Source organism: Myxocyprinus asiaticus, chromosome 4 (assembly GCF_019703515.2).
Source record: "Myxocyprinus asiaticus isolate MX2 ecotype Aquarium Trade chromosome 4, UBuf_Myxa_2, whole genome shotgun sequence".
Classification (NCBI taxonomy): domain Eukaryota; kingdom Metazoa; phylum Chordata; class Actinopteri; order Cypriniformes; family Catostomidae; genus Myxocyprinus; species Myxocyprinus asiaticus.
In genome coordinates, this window is record NC_059347.1 from 58,606,067 (window position 1) to 58,618,878 (window position 12,812).

General features: G+C 36.8%; 1 protein-coding gene across 1 annotated transcript in view; it reads left to right on the top strand.

Annotated features, from left to right (window-relative positions):
- Positions 1-12,812, top strand: part of LOC127440038 (RNA-binding protein Musashi homolog 1) — a 53,853-nt gene that overhangs the window by 15,499 nt on the left and 25,542 nt on the right. Inside the window, exons 5-6 of the mRNA XM_051696414.1 lie at positions 9,742-9,783; positions 11,512-11,604. Coding sequence (XP_051552374.1) covers positions 9,742-9,783; positions 11,512-11,604 — 135 coding nt within the window. The remainder of the gene's footprint in view (positions 1-9,741; positions 9,784-11,511; positions 11,605-12,812) is intronic.

Sequence of the window (12,812 nt, forward strand, 5' to 3'; positions counted from 1 at the left end):
AAAAAAAGCTAAATCAGTATTTCGTGTGACCACTTTTGCCTTCAAAACAGCACCAATTCTTCTAGGTACACCTGGACACAGTTTTTCTTGGTTGTTGGAAGATAGGATGTTCCAAGCTTCTTGGAGAATTCACCACAGTTCTTCTATCTATTTAATCTGTCTCAATTGCTTCTGTCTCTTTATGTAATCTCAGACTGACACAATGTTCAGGTGGGGGTCTCTGTGGAGCCATGACATCTGTTGCAGGGCTCCCTGTTCTTCTATTCTTATCTTTTCTATTTGCAAAATGAATGTTTGGGAGTCTAAAATGTATATTTCATTTTGACTCAATAAAGCTGAAGATATAAATAATCATCTTAAGACAAAAGTTTTTGTGAAATATCTTATGTGCCTAAGACATTTGCACAGTACTGTACACCAATCGCTCAGGCTTATATTTAGAGATGATCACCATTGATAACAGTCGTCACTTGTCCAATAATAAAAAATTTCTGTTTATAATATTGTGTGAAATAAGTGCTCATTTCATTTAAGCCATTTAATGTACACTTAATTTACTGTCATTAAATTGCACTATATATATATATATATATATATATATATATATATATATATATATATATATATATATCAGCATTATATCGCTGATCAGCCACCATGCCTAGATATCTGTATTGGCATTGGCCATTAACAAATCCATATTGGTCGGCCACTAGAATCAACTCAAGGACAATTGAAAATTATTCGGAAGAGGGTCGCATCTGAGTGCTTGAGTGCGTCATTGAACCCGTTACATGCACACCAATACCCTGATAACTCCCAAAAATTAGCTTATTTAAAAAAATCAGGCAAAACAAAAAAGAAAAAAACTGTTTACATGAGCTTTGAATAATCACTTTATCCTCTACTTTTAATGTCAAAATGTGAAGAAACATGCACACAACATGTGCGTATATCGGATAAGCCGGTAATGATGCGGGTGTTTACATTAGAGGTCAACCGACAGTGGATATTACCGATACCGATAACTAAGGTGGTGGGGAAAGGCAGATAACTGATTAATCAGCCGATAATTTTTGAAAATTTATTTATAGAATGTAAAAAAACAAAAGTCTTATTCTTTCCTTACTATGATGGGCACAGACAAAGAGTCCTAAATGTATAAAATTCCAGATGCAGTTTATTGTTCAACCAAAATCCCAAAAGTAAGATTTGGTGCATAACATGGGACGTTTAAGTATAAACAAGCCTGAAACATACCTGGGACTATTATTTTGAAATGACGAAATGATGAAAAAACTATCGCCATAGATTTTTGCCAATAACGATAGTTCCAAAAATCAACTATCGGAACCGATGTATCGGTCTACCTCTATTTTACATGCATGCTAATCTACCTGTGTCGATCGGTTTATTCTTACGCCTTGTATGTCATTTCACCGATAAAGGATGTCCACACACATTGCCGGCTTAAGCATAATCAGTGTGAGAAGGTGCATGTAAACATAAACTCATTGATGCGTGAAAGTGATGCAAACTGTTTTTGTGTGTTTGGCGATACACTACTGTGCTGCTCGGTTTGGCGGTAGATTGTGGAGATTAGCTCTCAAATGCTGACAGCATGGAGAAGTGCAACGCTACACAATTCCCTGGCTGTAATTAGTATGGATTGCCAAAGCAACTAATCGGATTGAGGAAAATAAACTTGATTGCATTTCCGAGGCAGCTACATAGCTGAAGCCAAAGCCTCTCCTGAGATTTTGCACTGTGCTAGCACACATACACACTCTCACCTTTGTTCCATCTTGGTCATGGTGTAGGGTTGTTGAGCCTCATTAACGAGCATCGTTAGCTAATTGCTTTGCCATTGTTCACTCATGCACAGTGACCTTGATGACTCAGTCCCATACTAACATTGTCTGAGACAATATGATCACCAATATACAGTACTGTGCATCCAGATTATATATATTATTCAAACAGGATCTTATTTGATTAAGTTTTTTTTGCACACTTTGCACACTGTTGGTTGCAAAATAGAAAAAGAGTTCTGGGGAAAATGTGAGTGGTGCTTGCCAATGTAAAAGTCGCCACCATGATGCTAGGGCATTGCCAGGGCATTGTTATATGGTTGCAAAAGTGTACTTGTCTGGATGGTTACTAGGGGGTTCATGGGGTGTTTTTCAAGGGTGCTAGGAGGTTGCTTATTGGCCCACACCCAAGTCTCTGATATTTTGATCTCTAATGGCTCGGGTTAGGGCTGCACAATTAATCAGAAAATAATCGAGATTACAATAACAGCTATCGCAATTATTTAATCGTGAAAAGTTTAAATTACAGCGTTCCAGAAAGGTGTACTCCCATTGGGTCGAAATTTTCTATTTACAACATATTTTTTGGGCCGTTGTGTGCATGAATGAAAAGGCAAATCTGACGTGTTTAAATTAGTCTAAAGGCATATCAGTAATGCTCACTATACTGTATACAATTTATTCCAAATTTGGTTTTCATGTAATTAAAATATTAAATCAATTTAGGAACATAGTTCTCAAGTTGTTTTGATGCATAGCCTAAATAAAAAATATGGCATGCAACTGCCCCACACAAAGTAAGTATTTTAATGTAAATTCTATTAATCGAAATGAATAATCGCAATTACATTATCAAAGGAAATAAACTGCAATTATGATTTTCATCATAAACGTGCAACCCTAGCTCAGGTCCCTCCTTCAATGTAAGCCTATTGGATTTTTTTCATCCATTTTATCACCTGCTAGTTAAAAATCTTAAGTCTGATAATTGCATCCTTACAACATAAGAGTGAATAAATGGTGATAGATTGTTTTTATTTGTGGGTGAAATATTTCTTTAAGATTCTACAAGAAGTATAGTTGTGTAGTTTGGTTTGATTTGTTGATCATTGTGTGGCATGAAAGGCGAGCTGTGTGTGTGTGAGTGTCCCGTGAGGGGATGGACCTCTCTCCGTCCCATCTGTTTGGGGTACATCTTTGTCCTCATAATTAATGAAAGCAGAGGAGGCTTCTTGCTGACACACACACACACACACACACACACACACACACACACACACACACACACACACACACACACACACACACACAGACACAAACATGTTGGTTGCTATCATTATGAGGACTCTCCATAGACATAATGATTTTTATACTGTATGAACTATAGATTCGATCCCCTAACCCTACCCCTAAACCTAACCCTCACAAAAAACTTCCTGCATTTTTACATTTTCAATAAAACATCATTTAGTATGTTTTTTTTGTTTTTTTTTTATCGATTTAAATTATGGGGACACTAGAAATGTCCTCATAAACCACATTTATAGCGTAATACCCTTGTAATTACCAGTTTGTAACCTAAAAAAAAGTCCTCGTAAACACCCAAACCCCCCCTCCCCACACACACACACACACACACACACACAGACACAGATGAATTGCTCTCTTTCTCTTACTCTCTGTTTCTCTCTCGTTTTCATTCACTTTTTTTTATTCACTCTTTCGTACTCATTAATTTGCCCTCGCCCCCTTTCTGCCTCTCTCCATCTCTCCCCTTGTTCCTTCTCTCCGTGTTCTCTCCGTATGTCCTCCCTCTTCGCTCTGAGGGCAGATTGGATTGTGGAATCGGCTCTGCCGGCCCTCAGGCCTGAAAAGACGATTGTTTCTCTGAATGTTTGGAAACAGATCTGTTCCAGTAACCTGTAAAAGGAGTAGCCTTCAACACCACACACTTGTGTGTTACTATCATTTTGTCCTTACTCTGTGATAACAAAAACTGCAGCAGTGTTTTCTCGTGCGCCACTACACGTCGTTTTGTAAGCCTTGGTTATCTTCAGATAAAGGACATAGAATCCACAAGAAGCAAAACAGCAGTATAGTCAGTTATTTTAAATTACAAAACTGCATGAATTACATTAGATAGTAAGCAAGCATCACTATTACTATTAACATGCTTGCTGTCAGGGTTGGGAGGGTTACTTTTGAAATGTATTCCACTACAGATTACAGAATACATGCTGTAAAATGTAATTTGTAATGTATTCCGTTAGATTACTCAAGGTCAGTAATGTAATCTAAATACTTTGGATTACTTCTTCAGCACTGGTAGATTTTTTCACTTGTTTTGACTATAAAAACTCTGCCAGTACAGTAAGACAAAATACACATGTTAAAAATACATTCTCTGAAAAACTGAAATATCTTATGCAGTGTTGTTTCTGAAACAAGATAAATCAAATTGATCTTGTTTTAAGGATTTTTAGATATTTTTACAGGAAAACAATACAAAAATTATCAAGAATATGATTTTTGCCCTAATATCAAAGGTCTTACTAGAAAAAAAGAAATTATGATCCAACGTGAATTTTCTTGATAATAAAATATGATCGTGTCTGGTAACATGTGCATGTAAAATGGCTAGAAATAGCATTTTATCTTAGCGTAAAGCTGACAATTTATACAAGGTTTATTTCTATTTCTTCTGCTCCAAACTTACTTCAAACTTACTTCTCTGTCTGCTCGTATGAATGTAACACATCATAAGAAAGTGTTTCACCGCTGTTCAAATGCACTTTGGATCGCATCATATATGTATTTATATGTATAAATGTTTTCCATCTGAAAGGACTAAATATTAAATGAAACAAATGACAATAAAATGCAAAGTAATCTCTTCAGTAATCAAAATACTTTTTGAATGTAACTGTATTCTAATTATCAATGATTTAAACTGTAACTGTAGTGGAATACAGTTACTTATATTTTGTATTTTAAATACGTAATCCCGTTACATGTATTCCGTTACTCCCCAACACTGCTTGCTGTAAAGGGTTAAAATGGGATTTCGGAGGTGGGGGAACCCTAAAATCGCAGGTGATGTTCCCCCTCACAAACAAAAAATGTAATATATATATTTTGAAATAATAAAGTTTGAATAAAAACGTTATATTTGTCCAAATATGGATTTATTAATAGGCCTGTACGGTATTGCTACAAGTTTTTTTTCTTTCATATTAATTCATTTGAATGTGATTTTGTTATATGATTTGTCTGTCATTACTTAGGTATATCATTATTCAGCTTAATTGTGAAAATACATAATTGCATAGAATATTTGGTTTATTTATTTATTTTTAATTTATTTTTTTACATTAGATGACAAAAAACTTGATTAAGAATGATATCAAATATATTTTATTCATTTTATAAAAATCAGATGAAAACACCTGAGATGAAAAAAATCATTTTCACTAGTGAATTTCCAAAGGAAAAAAAAAAACCACACACACACAATAACAAATAAATGCTGAATGAACAAAAATGGAGTACATACATAAATGTACAAATAACAGCGAAACCTTTAACAGTGTTGGTTGAGTGGCCTTTTGATCTATGTTGATGTTGCTTTGGATGCGAGTGATTCCGGATTCAAATCACCTTCCTGTATACAGCTTTTCATCAAAACAAAGCAAAATCGCGACTGCATTTCAGTGTATCTAAGAAAAGGGTGAGCAGCTGATTCCATACTATGCGATTTTCTTTGAATCCGAGATCGCACATCTAGATATGCGGGGGTACGAGGTCACATGCTGCTCTCGAATATGCTGCCTCTACCAGCGTCCGCAACTGACTAGAACGAAGCTGTGGCAGATCTCACTGCCTTCCCTATCAAGGAGGAAGCGGGAGCCGGCTGGACAGATCACGTAGACTTTATTTACATACATGGATTGACAAACAAGCATTTTTTTTTTTAATCGAAGGTGCCAGAGTGCCGTTCCGGCCCAATTTAACCTCTGCTTGCAGTTAGTCTGCATAGCAACACCCTGGCAACCATCCACAACACCCTAGCATTGTGGTGGAGTGTTTTACACAGGAAAACACAACTCACAGATTCTTCAGAAAATGTAAAAATCTAGTTAGTTTCATAGTTGTTTATTAGGCATGCACAAATGTAACATAGTTACAGTACATACAAAAAGCCTGGGTATACTCTGTTTTGCCAATCAGTTTCGTGCACAGTTGAGCGCTCGACCTGCCGAAGTATTCTTTTTTTGACTATGAGCCCATAGAGATGCGTTTGATGCACAGCTGTTTTGTGATACTCTTAATCTTTCCGCGAGTCTAGAAAAACTGGGTAGCACACGAACAGTTCACACATACTGTGCTGGTGAAGAAATTTAAGCCATGTGGTCTGTGCAAAGTACACTTTGCCCTTTAAGGCTAGAGTACACTTTGTTTTTTCGTGTGCCGTTATGTTTGTGCACAGTTGAGTACACTGATAATGGAATTAGGCATAGCAATATGCGGAAAACTGTATAAAGAAAAAAGTTGATTTTGGCTTTAAGGCAATATTGAGCAAGCTAGCGTACACAATACTACAAGTGTGATAAATAAAATGTAACAAGAAGGTACATTTACAGTAACATTAATGTAATACTCACATTGAAAGCTGAGGTTTTCTCATTATAAAATACAGCAAAATCCATAAAAAGCCACAATCTTTGAAGACGTCTAAATAAGAACTAAAGGGCCTTTCAGACCGGCCGCGTTCTTGGGTTTAAAAAACCCTAAATGCACGCTGAATGAAACGGAATGCAGGTGTCTTAAGCTGTGTTTTTAAAAGATCAAGTTCTTTTAACCTGACACGGCAAATATAAACATGGCACTCCTGTGCGAGACACTGAAAAACTACGAAAAGCGGCACAGCGGTCAACAATGTCTGTCTAGCACACTTTTACATAGATAAACAATTCATAAACAGCTAGACGAAACACAAAAACGTGTTCTGTGTTAAAGGCCCCAAAAGCTTTATGGAATCGTTTGAAATAAGGTTAAAAGTAGCCAGTGATGTGCTGATGTTGCATGGGAAAGTGTCTCTGGAGGGATTCGCATGAATAAATTTCACATATCTTTCATTCTGACCTACTCTTATTTTGTGTCTGTTCAATATTTGTCGTGTACAGGTTTGGCCGAGGTTTGGCATCATAAGGTGACTATTAGGGTAGTATTGTGACTTTGAACTGAAATCATAGTACTAAAAATGTTGACACTGGCAAGATCAACAGTATAGAGTAGAGTTTGGCTGGACCGCTCTAATAGAACGCTGCAATGGAACGCTACTGTATGCTACTTGTACGAGTGTATTTAGTTGGTGTAGAAGGTTATTTAGATTACTGGATGTGCATAACAGCATGGCATGGGGTGGCTAGAAATGGTTTCTAGAATTAGGATGAAGATAGACTTGTTAAGTGGGATTAGTAGTGCTCATGTTGGTATTAAACAGAGGTCGACCGATAGTAGGTTTTGCCGATACCGATAACTACGGTGGTGGAAAAGGTCGATAACTGATTAATTGCCAATAGTTTTAAAAATTGATTTATAGAATGTAAAAAAAGAAAACAACATTTCTTTCCTTACTGTGACGTGCACAGTCATAGAGGATACAAGAGTCCAAAATTAATAAAATCCAAGATGCAGATTAGTGTGCGTATTTGTTATACTGTAGAATCAAGCCGTTCTAACTGTAGACTCCTCTAGCGCTGGCCACAGAGGAACATGGAGGAATAAAAAAAGAAAAACTATTGGCAACTATCGGCATTGATTTTTGCCGATAACTGATAGTCCACCCCCCCAACTATCCATATGATTATTCGGTAAAACCAAAATATCGGTCTACCTCTAGTGTTCAATTTACAGTGTAGTTGCTGATATTTGTTGCTGATTGTTAAAAAATGTTGAATGTGGAAGTTAAATATGGCTGAATTCTAACACCCTGTCTACACCTGATGCTAGCGGTGCATCACGTGAAAAGCAATAGAACACCATTTTATTCAATGACGCCATCTGCAATGGAAGCGTCTGTTGCGCCGTGTCCAGTCAACAGTAAACAGGGGTCCTGTTCTATTTTGCACTCCACGCACTGGTGCTACTACTGCCAATGACACAAAAAATTATTTAGAACGTTCGTGTCGATGTGTCCAGTGTAGAAAGTGGTTAAGAGGAGAAAAATTTGTGGGAAAACTTTTCTTAACTTTTTCAAAGAATTAGGTAAACAAACATTTTTTTTTTATTATTACAATCATTAATATCTAATCATAATTACAGTTGCTATTTTTAAAAACGAGATTTAAAGTTGAACCCTTTCATACGGTTAATAACTAGGCCCCGCAGAGTAGCGTCACACATATGTGTTTCTGCAATAGCCAGTTACGTTACAAGCTGTCAGACTGAAATCGGCTTTCACACTGACACAGGCTGCTCTAGTCAAGCATCTGTAATTTATATTTGCTCAATCAGTTACTCATACAGTCTTTTAAACCACAGAATAACTTGAATTGATATACATACATCCAACTTGTCACCAAAGTACCACGATAAAAAGTTTACAGCTCTTATACGCACAGGCAATACATCAACGCATTCCTACCATGTGTGCTGCCATTTGTTTACATAGTAGCGGTTGTCATTCGTCAAACAAACGAGCACATAATATGTTTATTTTATGTAACAAACAGCCTAATTGTCACCAAAGTACCATGATAATAGTTCACAGCTTGTATATGCACAGCCATCATATCTAAACGCGATCTTCCCATGCACGCAGCCACGTCTACTTATTAGGTGCATTATGCAGTTTCCATTCACACAAACTGCAACTCAAATAGTCTTTTCAGGCATATAATACATTTGTTTTCTGAAACAGACAGCCAAACTATCACAAAGGCACCACAATAACAGTTTAAAAGTCGTACACTCACAGTGAAAACATGCTGATCGAGTGTGATTATCCGATGCATGCAGCCAAGTCTGTTTACATTAGCACTTGTCACACAAATACAGTACAGCAGACATAACCCATTTGTTCACATGTTTACTACATTATATACAGTATTTGTTTTTTTGTTATGACAAGAAATCAAAAATTAAAATAAAATAAATAAAAACATTCTCCTCTACACTCTGCTGAGCTCTACCGGCTGTGCAGTGTCACGTGCAAAAATAACTCACTCCAGGGGGCACTGCTTTTAGACCCTACTCATGAAAAGGTTGAAGTACATGGACATAATATTTATAAACAATATTGTATAATTAAAACAGAAGACAGATCAAATATGCATAAATGTTAAATAAAGTTTCTTGATGGATTTTGTTTTCTTCAGTTTCCCCAATCTGTTATTTCTCACATAACTTAAAGTGGTCAGATGATTTCACACAGGAAATTCCACATAATTCCTCCTGAAATATTTGAGAGGATTTGTCCGTTATGATAGCTTTAACTTTTGACCAATTTGTGCTTGCAAGACTTTTGTTTTTTGTGAATTAGAGTCTGACAAAGACATTGTAGCAGTGCTTTCTGAAATACTAAGTAAATCACAACACCCTCGAAATATACTATAGCATTAAACAAAGAAGAGGTTTCAAAAGCTTATTCATGGTGCATATTTTTGGAAAAAACATTACATGTAATCTATTTAGCCAGAGCAAAATACTTGACTTTACATATATTATTTGGCTCAAATTTCTATTCAATGTCTGAATAATTGCTTCCATAAATTGTCAGTATCCATAAACGTTTGGGAGACTCTGACTGACGGCTGTCAACTGGTCATCCTCTCAGGAAATATTTCTCATGCATGTTATTCCCTTTCTTAGGATTCAAAGAAGTGTTATTCACATGATAAACAAATCTCTCTCTCTTTCGGTGTCTCAGATTGACCCAAAAGTGGCCTTCCCTCGTCGAGCTCAGCCTAAGGTGAGTGCCATGTCTTCGATCAGGTGAACATCACAGGTGCTGTGATGTCATATGTGTGTTTTTAAATTGATAAATAATTAACCAGTAATTATGAATGACTGGAAAATAGGGATTGGGTGAAATATTGAATTTTGATATAAATCGTGATCCAAAAAAATAAAGAACCAAATCGAGGCGAAACTTGATATTTCTCAAATGTTTTCTGATATTTTTTCCTGTTCATGCAATTGTTCGAGGTCCTTGAAGTGCTTAAAGTGCTTGAATTTAGCTTTTAGAATTTTAAGTACTGGAATACCTGGAAAATCACAGTATTTTGTTGAAAAGTGCCTGAAATTGGGGGCCTGGGAAGCTCAGCGAGTAAAGATGCTGACTACCACCCTTGGATTCGTGAGTTCGAATCCAGGGCGTGCTGAGTGACTCCAGCCAGGTCTCCTAAGCAACCAAATTGGCCTGGTTGCTAGGGAGGGTAGAGTCACGTTGGGTTAACCTCCTCTTGGTCGCTATATTGTGGTTCTCGCTCTCAGTGAGGCACGTGGCGAGTTGTGCATGGATGCCGCGGTGGATGGCGTGAAGCCTTCACAAGCGCTATGTCTCCGCGGTAACGCGCTCAACAAGCCACGTGATAAGATGTGGAGGCAACTGAGATTCGTCCTCCGCCACCTGGATTGAGGCGAGTCACTATGCCACCACGAGGACTTAGAGTGCATTGGTAATTGGGCATACCAAATTGGGGAGAAAAAGGGGAGAGAGAGAAGAAAAAAGAAAAGTGCCTGAAATTAAAACAGAATATTTTTTCAGTGTAATGTGTATCCATAAAAAGATGAGATCCACACACTCCACTTTCATTGAATAATGTGTCTTTTAATATCCTTTACAGTTAGATAAAAAGTAAAAAGAAGTATTAATTTTAATCTTAATCACACATAGCACAAATGTGATAAACCGAGAGCCTTCTCTCTTGTTAATAAACCGGAACACCTGTGCGAGATGCACATTGAACTGTTAAAGTGACAGTACTATTTTAGCGCTTGTTATACAAATGAATGTAAACTTTATGTTATTATTTGTAAATTGTACACATTTTTTTTAAACATTGTCAGCTCATTATTATATACAGTATACAATTTATTGTATAAAGGGCACAGACATAGAGGCTACACAAGTTCAAAATGAATAAAATCCAAGAGGCAGTTATTGTTTAACCAAAATCCCAGTAATAATAATAAAAAAAAATAATATTTAGTTCATAAAGCGGGACTATAAACAAGCCCAAAACACACACACACTTGAAATGACTGAGACTTGGCTCTGTTACAATGCTCCATAGCTAAGTAGGCTATTTATCAAATTATATATACTATATACTGTATATCGGCAACTGTCAGTAAAAAATTTGCCGATTACCGATAATTGCAAAAAGCAACTATCTGCACCGATTAATCTGTAAAACCGATATATCGGTCTACCTCTAATTTAAGTGTTACTGTGTCGAATTGCAATTATATCGAATCATGAACCTCATGAGATAACCATATTGTCCCATCCCTACTGGAAGAGTCATAGAGTTGAATTTGTCTAAAAGTGTGGGAACCCTGAACTTTTGCACTGTTCTGAAAGTAATTAAAATGAAATAGTACCCTAGTTTTACCATGTCCTGTAGCTCCACTCCTTAAGCATTGATTAATTATCTCATTGTCTAATCCATTGTCTTTCCTCTTGTGCTGTCAGTTGGTGACAAGAACAAAGAAGATCTTTGTTGGAGGACTCTCTGTCAACACCACCATTGAAGATGTGAAGCAGTATTTCGACCAGTTTGGAAAGGTAAGTTAAACGGGCCAACAGGCCAATTCTTGAGCATGCTATTTCTCTCCTTGACGTCCACTCATAATGTCAAAGTTTCTTATATCAAAAACATCATAATTTTCCACTCTCTTTGGCCCTTAGACAATAAACAGGATACTGCACCTTTTAAGACTTCAGTGTATTAATGACCTCTGTTATGATTGGCTTACGTTCACGCACCGAAGTAGTTCACATTTTGATCGTCAAAGCAGGCCAAGTTTCTAAATATGTTAATGAGCTCATGGTTGTGACATCATAATGATTTCATAATGAGCCATTTGGAGGAAGTTTTGAGTTGTGAATGTTGTAGTTTGTCTAAAGTCACTTTTAAAAATATATGAATTTCATGAAGTAACAAAGCATCAAACCAAGTGTCATTTGCTAACAGTTTGTTTTATAATACAAAGACATTGAAACATTTTTAAGTGTGGCTTAAGTGTCCAAATGGGCCACTGTTTAATGCTACTTGTGGGTTTTAATACCCAAGAATGCATGAGATCTCTTTTATGCTCTCTGTGTCTCCACTTGTTTCATTTGTTAGTGTCATATTCTGTCTGGTGAAGAATTGGTTTCTTGGTTATAGTTACTATTTCTTTAATGTGCGAGTGGCACACCGAACTTGAATACTGGACTGCAGTGCAAAGAAAGAGTACAGTGTATGCGCAGAGACAGGGGGCAAGTGATAGAGGTGGTGTGCCCTCTGTGGGCCAAGGGCAGGAGAAGAGAGAGAGACAAGGAGAGAATACACTTCAAAGGGAAGTTGGAGTTTGAGTGGCTTGAAAAGTGGGCGTCCTATGACATTTTTGTAAACTAATCAAACTTTTAGAACAAGTAAAAACAACTGGTCAGGACTGTTTACTCTTATACATTTATGAGTGATTCATAGGGTTGGGAACAGAGAACCGGTTCTTATTTAGAATGATTCATTTGGATCAGTGTAGCCTGATTCTGAACTAATGATTCTTAGGAGCTGATTCTTATGAATCTACAGCGTGACCACTGTAGTCTGATTCCCAAACGAATGACTCGAATGAGCTGGTTCTTTAAAATCTACAGCGTGAAACACACAATGCTACCATTGTAGTCTGAGTCATGAGCGGATTCTTTTTATTCTACAGTAGTCTGACATACAGCGTAACCTGAGCTGGTTCTTTTAAATCTACATCAGTCCGATTTCCGAAGAAATT